The sequence below is a fragment of the Pseudophryne corroboree genome, chromosome 9 (assembly GCF_028390025.1).
Source record: "Pseudophryne corroboree isolate aPseCor3 chromosome 9, aPseCor3.hap2, whole genome shotgun sequence".
Taxonomy (NCBI): Eukaryota; Metazoa; Chordata; class Amphibia; order Anura; family Myobatrachidae; genus Pseudophryne; species Pseudophryne corroboree.
Window position 1 is genome coordinate 385,300,584 of NC_086452.1, and position 20,782 is coordinate 385,321,365.

Consider the following 20,782-nt stretch of genomic DNA (forward strand, 5'->3'; position numbering starts at 1 on the left):
CAATTTAAATAGTGCTTTTTCTCACAGAAAATCATTGTTATCATGGGTCTGAAAGGGGTATGAGTCCAGCTCAAAATGATGTCACAGGGCCCTTTTATTCCTAGTTACACCCCTGCTTAGGAGAGAAGCCCACCTCTGCATCTTTTGGTTCCACCTTGTCCTCTCATTGGGTGTGGTATGTAAGGTAGATTAGACTTAGGTTGACAGTGTCTAGGTCGACCACTATTGGTCGACAGTAAGTAGGTTGACATGGTTTCTAGGTCGACAGGAACTCTAGGTTGAAATGTACTAGGTCGACATGAGTTTTCGTAACCTTTTTTGGTGTCGTTTTCTCCGTATAGTGACCGGGAACCCCAATTAGTGCACAGTGTCCCCTTGCATGGCTCGCTTCGCTCGCCATGCTTCGGGCAAGGTTACTATTCCCAATTGTAGTCCACGTGGATCGTAAAGTATGAAAAAGTACAAAAAAATAAAAAAAATTGTGAACCTAGACAGTGTAGACCTACTTACTGTCGACCTAAAAACCGGATCCCCTCTCATTGATGCTCTTCTAGAATATGGCTGCACAAGAGAATATAAGAGACATAAGTGCCCAAACATTCTTGTATATTCACGTTAGAGCTTTAAGGGTGAGATTTATCAAAGATAGATGAAGTGGAGAGAGATAAGGCACCAACCAAACCGCTTCTAACTGTCATTTTTTAAACACCGACTGTGATATGACAGAAGCTGATTGGTTGGTACTTTATCTCTCCCCACTTTGATAAATCTCCCCCTTTATGTGTATGTGGGGTATATGTACTAAGCCTTGGAGAGTGATATAGTAGAAACTAGAGAGAAATCAGCCAATAGGCTCCAAACTGCCATGTTACAGGCTGTGTCTGAAAATCTCTCTCCACTTTATCACTCTCCAAAACTTAGTACATCTGCCCCTCTTGAGTGTTTTGTAATGTTTCTGGAATTTGAGTAGGATTAAAATATTGGAACTTATGTTAGAATTTAAAGAAATCAAACACAACTTATTGAATTGGATTGGCTCATGTTTAATGAGATAAAATTTTAAATATATTTATACTGACTAGCTATTTGCTGGCTCCACGGAGGTGTATTATAGCCCCACGCCATACTGCTCTGTAACCCGCTCGCCTTTTTTCACTCCTCTTACCACTATAAGATTTTCGGTTTGGATCAAGGTAGAACATCTATATTTAAAACAGGAGTAAAGACATCAAGTTTTGTTTTGTCAGTTTAAGACTAGTTCCTTTCTTGATATTTTAGTAAATGTTTGGACAGTTCATTTATTTATGACCGTGTACTTTTTGCAATGGTGTTTTATAAGCGGACACCATATAAATGGATTGAGCCTCAATGCCTAGAGCTTCTCTGGAGGATATGCAGACAGCCTGTCACCTCGGAATACTGTACAGTAAACACTACTTGCATGAGCAAATATTTGGACATTGTAGAGAAAGTAACACTGATAACACCTAATGTAATTCTTTGGTTAATGCTATTTATATAAGACAATACAGAAATTGCCTCAAATAGATTTAAGGATTGTAGAAACGTGCTTTGAAAAAGCTCACCAGTTGGTAGTGTACCTGTTAAAAGTATACAATTCTAAACATAGTTATAGCATATCTGGTAGACTAGGGGTTTACCTCTTTAGAGGCTCAGTTATCAATAATTGCAGTTGCAATGCGATTTGGGTGTGATAATAACTCCCAAAATCACATTGCAGAATGCGTTTACACCACCCTGTATGAAGCGGCACACTCAGGTACTGGGGCTCTTAACCGTCCCTGTGATATAGGGATGGTCATCTACCATCGATGGTTCCAGACGATGACAAAGGTGGATGGAGATCCGAATGGTTTACCACCATCAATGGTAGCAGTGGACCTGATGGTCCCCCCCCTCCTTACACAGTGCTGCATTGCTTGTAAGAACCGGAGGCAGTGCAGGGCTGCTGACTGACAGCTGAGCCTGTCAAGTCAGCTATAGAGAGAGGCAGACCATCGGCACCCCGACACACTGTATGTGCTACATACCTGGCATACATAAAGTGTGCTGGGGCGCCCACCTAGACTTCTCCCCCTGGCCCTGCCCCCAAATCGAAACTAACCTCTAGAACAAAGCTGCCTGTGTACTGTGCATGTGCAAAGTAAATTGACCAACGCATGCGTGTCCCAACGATGGTTACAGTACCATATAGTTTGTTACCAGCGGCGGCTCCTACCTTTATGGAGGAGCGGGGCTGCCACTGGCCATAATGTCTGGTCCGGAGGAGGAGAGCCCCTGCCGCTGGCCAGGTCCTGGCACAGCAAAGATGACAGGCGCCGGGATCGGCACTTTCGGAAAAGCGGAGGCTTGACTGCGCATGTGCAAACCCCAAGCTTCTATGGACTGCATTGGCTGCAGCCCATAGATGCTAACTAAGGCTGACAATCAGACAGGGAGTGGCTTCCTACACAAAGGAAAGGGGGAAGGGGCTGGCTGTTGCGGGAAATTGAGGGACTGCAGCAAGTATCGGATATATCTGCTGTGATCCCTCCTTCATACATGGGGGTGATTCTAAATATTTGTGGTTGCCACCCGAAAACAGGTGTTTATAGGAATAAGCCACAAATATTTAATGATAAATGGGCCCCTTACAGTCTTAAAAGAAATCAGGCACTTATCCTGGAGAGCACTTACCTTACTGCAAGGTGCTCGGGTAAATACATTACAAAATACAATACAAAAGACAGTAAGGAGCTGATGCGCCAGTTTGCATAGTGTTACTTACATTAAATATCAATGCATATGCTAGACATGGGCCACATGCATATGCATCTGTGCAGGTATAGGTGATTCTGTTGCTTATGCTCACTTGCGACTGGATAGGCGCGATGTGGGAGAATGGGGGCGTTTGCTGAATACAGTAATGGCATGTTCACACAATTGTGACCAGGTGCAGACTGACACACTGACTGGCACACCCTCCTCAGGTACAGCACATCATCTACAGCATGTCAGGGTAGAGAGCGCCCCTCCTCAGGTTTAGCACATCATGTACAGCATGTCAGGGCAGGGAGCGCCCCTCCTCAGGTATAGCACATCATGTACAGCATGTCAGGGCAGGGAGCGCCCCTCCTCAGGTACAGCACATCATGTACAGCATGTCAGGGCAGGGAGCGCCCCTCCTCAGGTACAGCACCACATGTACAGCATGTCAGAGCAGGGAGCGCCCCTCCTCAGGTACAGCACATCATGTACAGCATGTCAGGGCAGGGAGCGCCCCTCCTCAGGTACAGCACATCGTGTGCAGCATGTCAGGGCAGGGAGCGCCCCTCCTCAGGTACAGCACATCATGTACAGCATGTCAGGGCAGGGAGCGCCCCTCCTCAGGTACAGCACCTCATGTGCAGCATGTCAGGGCAGAGAGCGCCCCTCCTCAGGTACAGCACCTCATGTGCAGCATGTCAGGGCAGGGAGCGCCCCTCCTCAGGTACAGCACATCATGTACAGCATGTCAGGGCAGGGAGCGCCCCTCCTCAGGTACAGCACATCATGTACAGTATGTCAGGGCAGGGAGTGCCCCTCCTCAGGTACAGCACATCATGTGCAGCATGTCAGGGCAGAGAGCGCCCCTCCTCAGGTACAGCACCACATGTACAGCATGTCAGGGCAGGGAGCGCCTCTCCTCAGGGACAGCACATCATGTGCAGCATGTCAGGGCAGGGAGCGCCCCTCCTCAGGTACAGCACCTCATGTACACCATGTCAGGGCAGGGAGCGCCCCTCCTCAGGTACAGCACATCATGTACAGCATGTCAGGGCAGGGAGCGCCCCTCCTCAGGTACAGCACATCATGTACAGTATGTCAGGGCAGGGAGAGCCCCTCCTCAGGTACAGCACCTCATGTACACCATGTCAGGGCAGGGAGCGCCCCTCCTCAGGTACAGCACATCATGTACAGCATGTCAGGGCAGGGAGCGCCCCTCCTCAGGGACAGCACATTGTGTGCAGTATGTCAGGACAGGGAGCGCCCCTCCTCAGGTACAGCACATCATGTACAGCATGTCAGGGCAGAGAGCGCTCCTCCTCAGGTATAGCACATCATGTACAGTATGTCAGGGCAGGGAGCGCCCCTCCTCAGGTACAGCACATCATGTACAGCATGTCAGGGCAGAGAGCGCCCCTCCTCAGGTACAGCACATCATGTGCAGCATGTCAGGGCAGGGAGCGCCCCTCCTCAGGTACAGCACATCATGTGCAGCATGTCAGGACAGGGAGCGCCCCTCCTCAGGTACAGCACCTCATGTACAGCATGTCAGGGCAGAGAGCGCCCCTCCTCAGGTACAGCACATCATGTGCAGCATGTCAGGGCAGGGAGCGCCCCTCCTCAGGTACAGCACATCATGTGCAGCATGTCAGGGCAGAGAGCGCCCCTCAGGTACAGCACATCATGTACAGCATGTCAGGGCAGGGAGCGCCCCTCCTCAGGTATAGCACATCATGTACAGTATGTGAGGGCAGAGAGCGCCCCTCCCCAGGTATAGCACATCATGTACAGTATGTCAGGGCAGGGAGCGCCCCTCCTCAGGTACAGCACATCATGTACAGCATGTCAGGGCAGGGAGCGCCCCTCCTCAGGTACAGCACATCATGTACAGCATGTCAGGGCAGGGAGCGCCCCTCCTCAGGGACAGCACATCGTGTGCAGCATGTCAGGACAGGGAGCGCCCCTCCTCAGGTACAGCACATCATGTACAGCATGTCAGGGCAGAGAGCGCCCCTCAGGTACAGCACATCATGTGCAGCATGTCAGGGCAGAGAGCGCCCCTCCTCAGGTACAGCATATCATGTACAGTATGTCATGGCAGAGAGCGCCCCTCCTCAGGTATAGCACATCATGTACAGCATGTCAGGGCAGGGAGCGCCCCTCCTCAGGTACAGCACATCATGTACAGCATGTCAGGGCAGAGAGCGCCCCTCCTCAGGTACAGCACATCATGTGCAGCATGTCAGGGCAGGGAGCGCCCCTCCTCAGGTACAGCACATCATGTGCAGCATGTCAGGACAGGGAGCGCCCCTCCTCAGGTACAGCACCTCATGTACAGCATGTCAGGGCAGAGAGCGCCCCTCCTCAGGTACAGCACATCATGTACAGCATGTCAGGGCAGGGAGCGCCCCTCCTCAGGTATAGCACATCATGTACAGTATGTCAGGGCAGAGAGCGCCCCTCCTCAGGTATAGCACATCATGTACAGTATGTCAGGGCAGGGAGCGCCCCTCCTCAGGTACAGCACATCATGTACAGCATGTCAGGGCAGAGAGCGCCCCTCCTCAGGTACAGCACATCATGTGCAGCATGTCAGGGCAGGGAGCGCTCCTCCTCAGGTATAGCACATCATGTACAGTATGTCAGGGCAGGGAGCGCCCCTCCTCAGGTACAGCACGTCATGAACAGCATGTCAGGGCAGGGAGCACCCCTCCTCAGGTACAGCACCTCATGTACAGCATGTCAGGGCAGAGAGCGCCCCTCCTCAGGTACAGCACATCATGTGCAGCATGTCAGGGCAGGGAGCGCCCCTCCTCAGGTACAGCACATCATGTGCAGCATGTCAGGGCAGAGAGCGCCCCTCAGGTACAGCACATCATTTACAGCATGTCAGGGCAGGGAGCGCCCCTCCTCAGGTATAGCACATCATGTACAGTATGTCAGGGCAGAGAGCGCCCCTCCTCAGGTATAGCACATCATGTACAGTATGTCAGGGCAGGGAGCGCCCCTCCTCAGGTACAGCACATCATGTACAGCATGTCAGGGCAGAGAGCGCCCCTCAGGTACAGCACATCATGTGCAGCATGTCAGGGCAGAGAGCGCCCCTCCTCAGGTACAGCATATCATGTACAGTATGTCATGGCAGAGAGCGCCCCTCCTCAGGTATAGCACATCATGTACAGTATGTCAGGGCAGGGAGCGCCCCTCCTCAGGTACAGCACATCATGTACAGCATGTCAGGGCAGAGAGCGCCCCTCCTCAGGTACAGCACATCATGTACAGCATGTCAGGGCAGGGAGCGCCCCTCCTCAGGTACAGCACATCATGTACAGCATGTCAGGGCAGAGAGCGCCCCTCAGGTACAGCACCTCATGTGCAGCATGTCAGGGCAGGGAGCGCCCCTCCTCAGGTACAGCATATCATGTACAGTATGTCATGGCAGAGAGCGCCCCTCCTCAGGTATAGCACATCATGTACAGTATGTCAGGGCAGGGAGCGCCCCTCCTCAGGTACAGCACATCATGTACAGCATGTCAGGGCAGGGAGCGCCTCTCCTCAGGTACAGCACATCATGTACAGCATGTCAGGGCAGAGAGCGCCCCTCCTCAGGTACAGCACATCATGTACAGCATGTACAGCATGTCAGGGCAGGGAGCGCCCCTCCTCAGGTACAGCACATCATGTACAGCATGTCAGGGCAGGGAGCGCCCCTCCTCAGGTACAGCACATCATGTACAGCATGTCAGGGCAGGGAGCGCCCCTCCTCAGTTACAGCACATCATGTACAGCATGTCAGGGCAGGGAGCGCCCCTCCTCAGGGACAGCACATCGTGTGCAGTATGTCAGGACAGGGAGCGCCCCTCCTCAGGTACAGCACATCATGTACAGCATGTCAGGGCAGAGAGCGCCCCTCAGGTACAGCACATCATGTGCAGCATGTCATGGCAGAGAGCGCCCCTCCTCAGGTATAGCACATCATGTACAGTATGTCAGGGCAGGGAGCGCCCCTCCTCAGGTACAGCACATCATGTGCAGCATGTCAGGGCAGGGAGCGCCCCTCCTCAGGTATAGCACATCATGTACAGTATGTCAGGGCAGGGAGCGCCCCTCCTCAGGTACAGCACATCATGTGCAGCATGTCAGGGCAGAGAGCGCCCCTCCTCAGGTACAGCACATCATGTGCAGCATGTCAGGATAGGGAGCGCCCCTCCTCAGGTACAGCACCTCATGTACAGCATGTCAGGGCAGAGAGCGCCCCTCCTCAGGTACAGCACATCATGTACAGCATGTCAGGGCAGAGAGCGCCCCTCCTCAGGTACAGCACATCATGTACAGCATGTCAGGGCAGGGAGCGCCCCTCCTCAGGTACAGCACATCATGTGCAGCATGTCAGGGCAGAGAGCGCCCCTCAGATACAGCACATCATGTACAGCATGTCAGGGCAGGGAGCGCCCCTCCTCAGGTATAGCACATCATGTACAGTATGTCAGGGCAGAGAGCGCCCCTCCTCAGGTATAGCACATCATGTACAGTATGTCAGGGCAGGGAGCGCCCCTCCTCAGGTACAGCACATCATGTACAGCATGTCAGGGCAGAGAGCGCCCCTCCTCAGGTACAGCACATCATGTGCAGCATGTCAGGGCAGGGAGCGCCCCTCCTCAGGTACAGCACATCATGTGCAGCATGTCAGGGCAGAGAGCGCCCCTCAGGTACAGCACATCATGTACAGCATGTCCGGGCAGGGAGCGCCCCTCCTCAGGTACAGCACCTCATGTACAGCATGTCAGGGCAGAGAGCGCCCCTCAGGTACAGCACATCATGTACAGCATGTCAGGGCAGGGAGCGCCCCTCCTCAGGTATAGCACATCATGTACAGTATGTCAGGGCAGAGAGCGCCCCTCCTCAGGTATAGCACATCATGTACAGTATGTCAGGGCAGGGAGCGCCCCTCCTCAGGTACAGCACATCATGTACAGCATGTCAGGGCAGAGAGCGCCCCTCCTCAGGTACAGCACATAATGTGCAGCATGTCAGGGCAGGGAGCGCCCCTCCTCAGGTATAGCACATCATGTACAGTATGTCAGGGCAGGGAGCGCCCCTCCTCAGGTACAGCACGTCATGTACAGCATGTCAGGGCAGAGAGCGCCCCTCCTCAGGTACAGCACATCATGTACAGCATGTCAGGGCAGGGAGCGCCCCTCCTCAGGTATAGCACATCATGTACAGTATGTCAGGGTAGGGAGCGCCCCTCCTCAGGTACAGCACGTCATGTACAGCATGTCAGGGCAGGGAGCGCCCCTCCTCAGGTACAGCACATCATGTACAGCATGTCAGGGCAGGGAGCGCCCCTCCTCAGGTACAGCACGTCATGTACAGCATGTCAGGGCAGAGAGCGCCCCTCCTCAGGTACAGCACATCATGTACAGCATGTCAGGGCAGGGAGCGCCCCTCCTTGGGTACAGCACATCATGTGCAGCATGTCAGGGCAGGGAGCGCCCCTCCTCGGGTACAGCACATCATGTACAGCATGTCAGGGCAGGGAGCGCCCCTCCTCGGGTACAGCACATCATGTACAGCATGTCAGGGCAGGGAGCGCCCCTATTTGGGTACAGCACATCATGTACAGCATGTCAGGGCAGAGATAGCCTCTCCTCGGGTACAGCACATCATGTACAGCATGTCAGGGCAGGGAGCGCCCCTCCTCGGGTACAGCACATCATGTACAGCATGTCAGGGCAGAGATAGCCTCTCCTCGGGTACAGCACATCATGTACAGCATGTCAGGGCAGAGAGTGCCCCTCCCCAGGTATAGCGCCTCATGTACACCATGTGAGGGCAGGAAGTGCCCTTCTTTAGGTACAGAACATCATGTACACCTTTTCATGTCAGCAAGTGCCCCTCCTCTGGTACATCACCTCATGTACAGCATGCCAGGGCAGGGAGCGCCCCATTTCAGTTAAAACTCCAGTATGATAAAGGACACCAGAGAGTGAAACTGGTTACTTTGCTTGGCAGTGAAGCAGCCTTTGGTGCCTCACCTTAATTGTCATCATTTGTACAAACCGTACAAACTCCTGCACACTGCCTTCATTTTGCACAAATGTCAATCTACAGAACCCCATATTGCACAGTGATCCCATATAGAGAGATCTACACTGTAAAGCCTCCTAATAATCCTGACTAATGCAAACTGCAAACCTCCACACAGTGCACAGGCCCCAATATCTGACATACATCTCTATATAGCACAATGCCCTTCTCATAATGCCAGTGTTCATCCTCTATCATATCCTGTGCATAGGATTTTTTTTTTTCAACATATTTTTATTGAAGCAATATATGTATTACATACAGAAACTTGCATGCTAGAACAGACATAAATTAAAAAGGTATCTACGAGATGTAGCATATCAAAGCATCGTTCATTTTGTGGTCAAAGAACAAATGTAGTACAAAAACAAAACAAAACAACAACAAAAAAGAAAAGAAAAAAGGGACCCGTTTCCGTGCACTATTTTCTCCTCCAGCCGTCCCCAGAGCCCAGAGTGATAATCAATGCTATAGTATAATCGGGGGATCCCCTGTAGCCATTCTGGTTAGAAACCATTCCGTATTGGATAATGAGTTATGGAGCTGCATCCTAACCGCTATCGACAAGGTCGTTATATTCCATTCTGAAGAGATAAAACAATTTGGCCTTAAATAGTGACAGGGTAGGTGGTTCTCTAGCGATCCATACTTGAAGAATAGCTTTTCTGGCTGCTATACTAACTGCAAGTAATAGTTTTCTACTACCTCGAGATAGACGTTGATCCGGTGAGAAAATACCAAAGAGCGCCCATTCCGGATATAATCTCCAATAGTTCACTAAATGAGCCACCAAATAGTTTCTTACGTCTATCCAAAACTTTCTAATTATCGGGCAGGACCATAGGCAATGATAGAGATCCGCCTGTGAAGCCCCACACTTCCAACAAGCATGCATATCAGCAAGTCCTATTATGTATCGTCTATGGGGCGACAGATAAGTTCTGTGTAAAATATTAAGGGACATTTCTTTATACCTAAAAGAGGGAAATAATTTACAAGCTTTAGTGTGAGCCGCAAGCAGGTCAGTTATCTCAATCTCAGGGAGACAATCCCTCCAGGCTATAATACCTCCCTGTCCCGTAGAGTAGTCCAGGACGTTTCGAAAAAAACCATATGCAATCGAAATTGCTTTACGAACCCTAGGGGTTTGTTGCAGCATTTTATCTATTGGATTGTCCCAGTCCAGAGACGAGAAGCACCTAATAGTAGATGAAACATAGTGTTGAGCTAACAGGAAGGCCACAGGATAGGCCAGCAAAACGGGGTATCTGTCGGTGGCCTCCTGGAATGTGAGCGGCCTCAAGCCCTGCATGTCCACCAGGTTACCAATCTTGGAAATACCCCCCACCCGCCAGATATCAAATGGATAGCGTGCCCTACCCTCTTGAAAGTCAGGGTTAGTTACGAACAGAAGGTGCAATGATTTGTGGGAATTTAGATTAGATTTGTACCGCATATCCGCCCATAGCTTCCTAACGCTCCATAATAAAGGGTTCCTCCTCAGCTCCTCCGCCACCTCCTGTGTGTGCAGATGTAGAAAGGTGACTAGGTCTCCCTCCTCTGTAAATTCCTTTTCTAGGTCAGTGTTCGTGTAATTGTTATCATTGTGCAACCAGTCATGTAAGTACCGTAGTTGAGCAGCCTGTGAGTACCAAAGAATATTAGGAAAATTAATGCCTCCATTCCCCTTAGTTTGCTGCAACTTAATCAATGCTATACGTGTTTTTTTCCCCAGCCAAACAAATAGTCTAAAAAGAAAATTAAGACGTTGAACATCTTTTGGCAAAAGTATATGTGGCATGGCTTGAATAAAATACATTAGACGGGGGAATGATATCATCTTAATCAAGTGCATAGGATTTTTAATGCACAGGTTCTTCCATTTTGCACAGATTTCCCTATAGGATATGCACTTCCCTACTCTGAAGGCGGAACAGAAGCTAAAGGCTCCTCCCAGTGGTCTGCTGAAGTTTTCCCTGGAACCTCTATATGATATCCCGTTGTAAGAGGTTCCAAGCTAAGACTGCCACCAAGAGCATATTTCTTGGACCAATTGGCTCTTGGGTTGCCATATAAACAATACAGCCCTGCTCCTATCCATTAATTTGGTTCCACAACAGCTGAAGAACAGCAGGCTGCGTAATTGAGAATTACTTTAGTAATTGAGGATGTTTTTTCGGGGATATAACCGCAACTATAAAATGATAAATGGCCTCTTAACCCCTGCATGGAAAAAACCCCTTCACTGCTTTGATGCCTGGTCTGCTGATTTAATTATTTCTGGCTCAGCAAGGGAGCAGCATGTGTTCCCAATATAGTATTAGCTATTTCTATCATAGAGTATGTGTCATTCATGTCCTCTTTGCTGGATGAAGGTATTTCTAATAATGTTTAGAGGGAACAGTGGGGGTCATTCCGAGTTGTTCGCTCGTTATTTTTTTCACGCAACGGAGCGATTAGTCGCTAATGCGCATGCGCAATGTCCGCAGTGCGACTGCGCCAAGTAAATTTGCTATGCAGTTAGGAATTTTACTCACGGCATTACGAGGTTTTTTCTTCGTTCTGGTGATCGGAGTGTGATTGACAGGAAGTGGGTGTTTCTGGGCGGAAACAGGCCGTTTTATGGGAGTGTGTGAAAAAACGCTGCCGTTTCTGGGAAAAATGCGGGAGTGGCTGGAGAAACGGAGGAGTGTCTGGGCGAACGCTGGGTGTGTTTGTGACGTCAAACCAGGAACGACAAGCACTGAACTGATCGCAGATGCCGAGTAAGTCTGGAGCTACTCAGAAACTGCTAAGAAGTGTCTATTCGCTATTCTGCTAATCTTTCGTTCGCAATTTTGATAAGCTAAGATTCACTCCCAGTAGGCGGCGGCTTAGCGTGTGTAAAGCTGCTAAAAGCAGCTTGCGAGCGAACAACTCGGAATGACCCCCCCAGTGTTTGGGGGAACAGTCTGTCACTTTACACTCATACAGGAGACTCTCTGTTCAATTATTTAAGCCTGTGGTCCAGGAACCAGCTTTGTAGTTTAGGACATGCTTGTATACTAGTGAAGACACAACGCTCTGATTTTGTTAAGTATTAAATATTAATCCTACAGAAAATACTGAGAGCATCACAGCATTTTCTCGTGAATGACATTGGTAGCTTTGCAAAGCATTGGACAGTTTTTATCTGTTACAGCTTTATGTAACATTTTGTGTTTATGCAACAAATCAACATGTGAATATTAGTGGGCATTCTTGACAGAATATTGTTTGAAGTGGCTTAAGCTCATCTTTCTAAGTATAGTCCCCCTTCCCCTGGAAGATGACGACAGTACAAGCTACGTAAGTGCCATGTCCTTAGGCTCATTGTGTGGTACCTCTGCGACAGAGAACTTGAGGCTGAGAAATGCCATTCCGTGTTATTTCCAACGTTGCCTGGATGTGTCATTTCCTGCCTTCTCTCCTAATCTCTCAGCCTTGTCTCTGTTCTTCTGGGAGGATGCTTAAAGTGTATTAGACACTAGTGGTGCCACCTGTTCAGTGTTCTACCAAACAGACCAGGATTTTGTTTTTAGATGTTTGGGTTTCCTAGAAAAACACTCTTTAGTATAGACAGATTTCCCATGTATGAATATTGTGTATGTATGTATTTGTCTTAAGCTGGGTACACACTGGAGCATCCGGCAATCGTTCCAACTGTACTGACGATTTCCGTTGAGTCCAGAACTAGCCACATTGAGCGTACACACACTGCAGTCTTGCTAAAGACAGAATGATAGATAGCACCGTTTGGTTGTGTGCGATTTATCATTACTCCTGTACACACTAGAACAACTGTCATGTCACTCGTTCTAGGGAGTGACATGAAGGTGACGTCAGATCGGTTCTACGTTTTTGTTGTTGTCCGGTTTGCCGTACACACTGCACGATAGGCACCAAATCGCTAGCGATATCGCTAGGTTTGAGCAGCACATCAAACCTATGTTGCATGTGACTGCGGGAGCTCCCATATTGAATATACACACTGAGCAACTGTTTTCCAGGTTTTGGGAGCAAAGGGTTGATTGTCATTTTCTCCCAGGCATTACCAGATTTTTATTCCAACCAGTTAGATTAGACAGATAATCTTAGAGTGTGTATCCAGCTTTAGGTGACTGATGGGGATTTGCAACAACAATTCAGAGTTGTCAACAATTGGGACAATATAAAGGAGTTCTATGTAAATATCACAAGCATAGGACCTGATTCTGATTTGTGTGCTAACGCTGCAGCATATGCCATCGCGGACGCAGCTAAAGTTTTACAATATGCAAATGCTATTCTAAGCAGTCCCCACATGTATGAGCATGAGATGGAATGTGTAAAAATTAAACACCCACTTCACTTATAGGCCCTACACACTGGCCGATTTGTTTGAAAGATATGAACGATCTCGTTCATAAATGAACGATAACTCGTTCATATCTTTCAGTGTGGAGGCTCCAGCGATGAACGATGCGCGGCCCTGCGCTCGTTCATCGCTGGTCCCCCATCGGCTGTGCATGCAGGCCAATATGGACGATCTCGTCCATATTTGCCTGCACTTCAATGGAGCCGCGTGACAGGGGGAGTGAAGAAACTTCACCCCCCCCCCCCCCCCCCGCCGCCGGGTCGCTCGTCGGCCGTATCTGCCATCGGGCAGCTCGGCGGCGGACCGGCCAGTGTGTAGGGCCCATTAGTATTGTGCAGATCCGCCAGATGGACCGCGCACACTGCAACATCGGCAAAACAGCGGGAAACATTGGTGGCTCGCGTAGGTCCTTGGATAGTACTGTGAAACTTACCACAACTATGGCCACTGTGGCAGTGGTTCTTTGTCAGAGAACACATCCACATGTACAAGCCGGCCCATGGCACTCCCACTACACACCCACAACACAGCCTCTGTTTGTGGTTCATTTTGGTTCTCACTCTGTCTCCACACATTTTTGCAAATGCCTCGCAATGGTCTACTCAGGGACATGCAGTTTAGTACGCAACTTTGCGCACATTCGCAGTTCACACGTGCGCAGTAAGGGTTCCTGAAGATATATGCGTAGTAGCAAAACATTTGTGAAAACAAGAAATCGTAATCAGGCCCATAGTGAAGAGAGAATATGTTTTCTTTTTTGTGATTACTAGCATTGTTTTCAATGCCGATGTGTTCTAGCCGTAATTGTACTGCGCTGCGGAATAGTTCTTCAGTTTTCCTAAATAACGATGATAATAAGAACAATAATAATACTGTTGTATAATTATTGTCAGTTATAGAACTTCTGATTACTCTGTAAGAGGCGTGTTATTCATTACAATGAAGTATTGCTACATTCACATTAATTCAAGCAGCACTGAGGTCTTGGGTTTGCTTCCCTCTAACTGTGTGGGGTTTTTATGTTCTCCCCGCATGCTTGCATGGGTTTCCTCCAGGTGCTCTAGTTTCCTCTCACAATCCCAAAAATATACAGATAGGTGAACTGGTTCCCAACAAAACAAAGATCGTCCCTAGTGTGTGTAGATGTGATAGGGGCTATGGAGTGTAAGATCCACTGGGGCAGGGACTGATGTGAATGGCCAAAATAATCTCTCTAAAAGCGCTATGGAATATGTGTGCGCTATATAAATAACTTGTAACAAATAAATAAGGTTTATTACACCATTGGTCTAGTCAGTGTGTATGTTATTTAATTAAAAAAACAAAACGGGTAATGCAGAAATTGTAATGTAAAAAAAATATTATTTTGCAGAAAAATAGATGCTCTGAACAAGCTTCCAACAGATGTATATTGAATAAACAGCAGGGTATGAATGTAAACATGATAAGGAAAACCATAGGTCTGCCATGAAAATAAAGCATTGCTGAGCACCTGTCACCTACAATTAGAGGGATATTTTGTATGCTGCAATTGTATTCACATACCCCGACTGGTACATTGTGACAGATTAGGCTGTGCCCCTGATTTACCCCCTCTAAACCCATTTTCCAGGGGAACATGCTCCTTTACAGATAGACTGCGTCTCATTTAAGTTAAAAGATATGTATTCATGGGAATAGCAATTCTCTAGTGACATTGCAGAGGTATAAGGCACAAAATCAATCGGTATAAGTAATGAGTATTAACCTTCGTCTTCACTCTCTGTGTCTCATCCCTCAGAGATGCCACTGGTTCCTAGAGAATTGATGGGCTGCATTCTACTGTCTGTAGCTTATCTGCTGTGACTAGAATAATGAACACGTGTACAATTGAATTTCCGCTCACTCGTCTGTCTAATGTTCTCTTGTTACAGGGGCGAACTATGCAAGTGGTAAGCGACCTCCACTTGCTGTCGACGGGCCAAACCTCCAGTCCAAGAGTGCAGCACCATCCAAGCAGACCGTCCTATCTTGGCAAGCTGCGATCGATGCTGCCAGACAGGCCAAAGCTTCCCAGAATATGAGTGCCAGTGAGCCCCTGCCGGTTGGATCCTTGTCCCAAAAAAAACGGCAACAGTATGCTAAGAGCAAGAAACAAGGGGGGAGCTCCACAAACAACAGACCAGCCCGTGCCCTTTTCTGTTTATCTCTGAATAACCCAATCCGGAGAGCCTGTATCAGTATCGTAGAATGGAAGTATCCTTTACTGGTTCTGGCTGTGTTTGTTGTGAAGTCAGTTAAAAATGGAAATGATAAAGAAAGCTGTTTTATTTATATATGTATTTATTTATTTAAATTAGTTATCTCCCAATTTTGTGTGACACTTGCGGCCAAATGTAATAGAGTGAGAGTTTCAGAAAGTGAGAGATTTGGTAAGGTTTTTCAGTTTTTTTTTAAAGTGGCAATCATTTACCAGTTTGATCTTGCTGTGTAAATGATTGCCACTTAAAAAAAAACTGCAAAACCTTATCAAATCTCTCACTTTTTGAAACTCTCACTCTATTAACATTTTATCCCTTGGTTCTGATAATATATAATGGCTGCATTTATTAATAACAAACCCACATGGAGTTTTTTCCCCTTTAAATAGCAAGTTAAGAACCTTTGTAAGCAGGTGTTTGCTTTTTTCTATTCTACAAATTCTAATCTCCTTTTCAAAATCTCTGGAGGTTACAAAATATGTCTGTCTGTTATACAGATACAGGCTTACAACTCTTAAGGGGGGTACTCACGGAGCGATATTCTAAGCAATCTGACTAGATTGCTTAGAATATCGGCAGGATCGCTCCGTGTGTAGCCCCCTCGGCGATAGCGATGCGCGGCCCCGCACATCGCTATCGCCGCTGCTAGATTGGCCTGCATGCAGGCCAATCTAGCGGGTCGCTCACTTCACCCGCTGGGTGAAGTGAGCGGCCCCCCCGTCTCCCCCCGCACGCTCAGCACAGATCGCGCTGTGCTGAGCGGCAGGAGAGATGTGTGCTGAGCGGTTCGCTCAGCACGCATCTCTCCTTGATCGGCCCGTGAGTACTGGGCTTTAGCTTGGCATGTGAGGGCAGAGGGGGAGAGAAAGGGGAGGGGTTTATTGTATACAGAGCAAACAGAGCTCAGAAGGATATTCCAAAGCATCTCTGCTCACTACATTGTGTGCCATATGCCCCTGTTTCTCTATTCTGCCATGAGCATGTTTACTTTTAAAGTTGCAAATCTCCACAAAAAAACATAGCATCCTATCAGCAGTTGGTATTTATCTGTGTAGCGCAGGTAAAAAACAACGCAAGCAAAAATTTTATTGGCTGCTACGTTAGGGTATGAAGCAGTGTTAGTGAATAACCATCCATACCTGGCTGCATTTGTTTCCAAGGAATGCAGCGTTATGACGATCATTTGAACGTTGCTCATTTACATGCAAGTCCTAGCCATGTAAAAGGTAAGTCTGCACCCACCTTGTTACATTGCCAGAGTAATGTCTGTTGCCAGCATAGGGCTACCAATCAATTTGACATTGGTGATTTGTTGAGTGGAAAAACTGTTTAAATGGTAAAAAAAAAAAAACCCACAACCTAAACCGAACCTAGTAAAATATTTTATTTCTAATTTAAATAGGGGCAGCATATAAGGATGTTTAACAGCCAGGCCAAGCATCCGGCAATGAGCATTGCAAAAGCTGATCCATTTCAGTTTGCTTACATTATGCTTGGGCACCACTAGTTTTGGGCTAATAATGATATCATAGACAAATCTACTAAATTTGCCAGTGTTATCACTAATTATGTAGCCATTCTAGCATTGAATGTAATATAATGTAATCCAGCTAACCCACTACTACATTCAAAATATTATTAAACATTGGTTTACTTCCTTTTGTTTGATACAGGTGTATATGTAAATTTAATAGAGGTTGAGTCTCCCATATCCGAATGCTTGGGACCAAAAGTATTTTGGATATAGTATTTTCTGCAGCGGGATACACTGGTATTCCACAGGGAATAACATTGGGGGTGTAGAGTAGGATCTTGATCTGAGGCACCAACAGGCTAAAAGCTTTGACTGTTCCCAAGATGCTCAGCGCCACCTCCCCTATAACCCCGCCTCCGTGCACAGGAGCTCAGTTTGTAATTTGGTGCCTGCAGTGCATCAGCTAACAGGCAGGGCTGCTCCAGCAACCCTAAGAAGAGCTATTTTAAAGAAGATTGAAAACTTCAAGGGCTGCAGCAGAGGCACTCTAGTGCTAGATATATTTCTGATATCTCCTGCTGCAGCTCCATCACCTCCCCCAGCGGCGCTGTATACTCCCGCATGCCTGGTTGCCGGGTACTTACAGTGAAGGCTCCGGTTCTTCACCTAGGGCACACAGACTAACCGAAGTTCTCCGGGATCGCGTGGCTGCTTTCAGGGAGGAGGTAAGAGAGTCCCCCAGACGGGACCCACTGGAAATCGCGATCCGGCGTGGCCATGGACACTGTGGCCGTACAGGGACCCCACTAGACCACCAGGGCAAGGGCACAGGTCGGATTAGGCTATAATCCATTTTATTAAGGTCCGCAGCACCCGGTGGTGAAGTCCAGCAAGGGGATAAGGCTCTGGCCTGTAGCCCCTCCCCCAGCCCTTGGGCGCCATTTAGAGTAAATGTTCCCGCCCTGGAGCTGCATCTCTCTGTCTCCCTCACTCCCTATCAGCGTTTGGGCGCCATTACACACAGCTGCGCTGATTCTGGGACTGCTGGTTGATGCCTCCTCTGTAAAGCCGCCTGCATCATCAGTGCTGTGCATTTACAGGACACTTAAGTATTCTACATGTCGTTTAGACAGTGTTAGTTAAGAACAAGTGTTCAGGGTTATTTAGTACAAGTACCCTGTGATATTCATCCAGTTTTTACTGTGCATTGATATATCTGTTTATATACATAGCTTATCTCAGTACTAGTATTGCTAGTCCAGTGCAGTTTTTTCTTTGTCATAATTCCTGCATTGTACAAGTGACTGTGTGTGTGTGTGCATATAGCTGCTGGGTGAGCTCTACTCCGTGTATCTCACTCCTACTGCTATCCCTATATTCTGTAACCTGAAGGGGCTCCGTGCGTCAGGGTTATATATGAACCTTGAGGGAGACCAGCCGAAGGACCAAGTCCAGGCCCTGTTGTAGGAAGGCCAAAAGTTTGGCCATACTAAACTTGTAAACGTCATGATTGTTAGAGGCGCACCAAGCAAAGTAAAAATTCCAGACCCTATGGTAAATCCGAGCAGAAGCCGGCTTACGGGCCTTCAACATAGTTTGAATGACCGCTTCAGAAAATCCTTTGGCCCTCAGTATGGAAGCTTCAAGAGCCATGCCGTCAAAGCCAGTCGGGCCAAATCCTGGTAAACACAAGGGCCCTGAACGAGGAGGTCTGGTCGTTGCGGAAGCAGAAGAGGACGCTCTAGCGAGAGACCCTGTGGGTCTGAGAACCAATGCCGTCTGGGCCACGCTGGAGCTATTAGAAGAAGGAGTCCTTCTTCTTGCTTGAACTTTCTCACTACTCTGGGCAAGAGTGACATCGGAGGAAACACGTACGGCAGCCGAAAGTACCATGGAATTGCCAGTGCGTCCACGAACGCCGCTTGAGGATCCCTTGTTCTTGCTCCGAAGACCGGAACCTTGTGATTGTGTCGAGACGCCATCAGGTCTACATCTGGTAGGCCCCACTTGTCCACTAGGAGTTTAAATACTTCTGGATAAAGGCTCCACTCTCCGGCGTGTACGTCCTGACGACTGAGGAAGTCCGCTTCCCAGTTGGGGACCCCCGGAATGAACACTGCCAATATGGCTGGCAAATGGCGTTCCGCCCATTGAAGAATCTTTGACACTTCCATCATTGCCATGCGGCTTCGAGTGCCGCCTTGATGATTTATGTACGCCCCCGTAGTGGCGTTGTCTGACTGTACTTGAACAGACCTGTTCAGTACCAGATGCCGGGCCAATTTCAGAGCACTGAACACTGCCCGAAATTTACAGAATGTTTATCGAGAGTAGAGACTCCTCCCTGGTCCACCGACCCTGAAGATAGTGTTGCTCCAACACCGCAACCCAACCCCTCAGACTGGCGTCCGTCAGAAGGACCAGTTGGAAATCCAGAAGGGACGACCCCTGCTCAATTGTTGGTCCTGCAGCCACCAGGTCAGTGAAAGACGCACCTCCGGAGACAAGGAGATCATTTGAGACCTGATCCGGTGAGGCAGGCCGTCCCACTTGGCAAGAACCAGTTTCTGTAGAGGGCGGGAATGAAATTGAGCATACTCCACCATGTCTAAAGCCGACACCATGAGGCCTAGTACTTGCATTGCCGAGTGTATCGATACACGCGGACGAGAGAGGAAGCAACGTATCTTGTCCTGAAGCTTCAGGACTTTCTCCTGTGACAAAAACAACCTCTGGTTGTGAGTGTCCAACAACGCTCCCAGATGCACCATGCTCTGGGCAGGGACCAGGGATGAATTCTTCCAGTTTATGAGCCACCCGTGGGCTTGCAGAAACTGGACCGTCGGATCCAAATGACGAAGGAGAACTTCTGGGGAATTGGCCAGGATCAGCAGGTCGTCCAGATACGGCAGGATCCGGATGCCCCGACGGCGGAGTGAACCTGTCATAACTGCCATGACCTTGGTGAAAATTTGCGGAGCCGTGGTCAGACCAAACGGTAAGGCCCGGAATTGGTAATGGAGATTGCCAATAGGGATATGCAGGTAAGCATTCTGTGTATCCAGGGATACCATATAGTCCCCTGGTTCCAAAGCAAGGACAATAGAGGGTCCATATGAACTTGGAGACCCTCACTAATGTGTTCAAAGATTTGAGGTCGAGAATGAGCCTGGGAGGAACCATTCGGTTTGGGAACTAGGAACAGCATTGAATAGTACCCCCTGCCCCTCTGAGCCAGAGGCACCGGCACTACCACTCCGGTGTCCAGGAAGGATTGTACCACTAAACGGAGAGTTGTTGCCTTCACCTGATCCGAAGGGATGTCCGTCAGGCAACAGCGAGGAGGTGGACATGTCTTGAAAGATATAGCGTATCCGTGAGTGACGACTTCTCGTACCCAAGCGTCTAAAGTGGTCTTCAACCATACCTGGGTGAACTGTAGAAGTCGACCTCCCACCCTGGGATCCCCCAGGGGGAGGCCCGCCCCGTCATGCCACAGGCTTGTCAGATTTGGAAGCCGGCTGATGGGCAGTCCAGGCACGTTTAGGCTTGGGCTTGGTGGTTTTGGAAGTGCAAGACTGTTTCGGGTACGCCTGACCCTTTGCTTTACCCGGAGGGCGAAAGAAACGAAAGGAAGTACTCTTAGCCATCGGGGCCGAAGGAGTAGTACTAGGTAGACATGCAGTCTTAGCAGATGCCAAGTCAGCGACAATCTTGTTGAGATCCTTACCAAAGAGGATGTTTCCTTTAAACGGGAGCACCTCCAGGGTTTTCTTAGAGTCCAAGTCCACCGACCAAGACCGCAACCAGTGAATACGTCGAGCCAAAATAGATGTC

General features: G+C 48.9%; 1 protein-coding gene across 16 annotated transcripts in view; it reads left to right on the plus strand.

Moving 5' to 3' along the window:
• CACNA1D (calcium voltage-gated channel subunit alpha1 D) overlaps positions 1-20,782 on the plus strand; it is a 923,074-nt gene that overhangs the window by 11,467 nt on the left and 890,825 nt on the right. For all 16 annotated transcript variants that reach the window (XM_063940823.1, XM_063940810.1, XM_063940825.1 and 13 more), the window contains exon 2: positions 15,145-15,466. In XM_063940823.1, the coding sequence (XP_063796893.1) occupies positions 15,145-15,466 (322 nt within the window). The remainder of the gene's footprint in view (positions 1-15,144; positions 15,467-20,782) is intronic.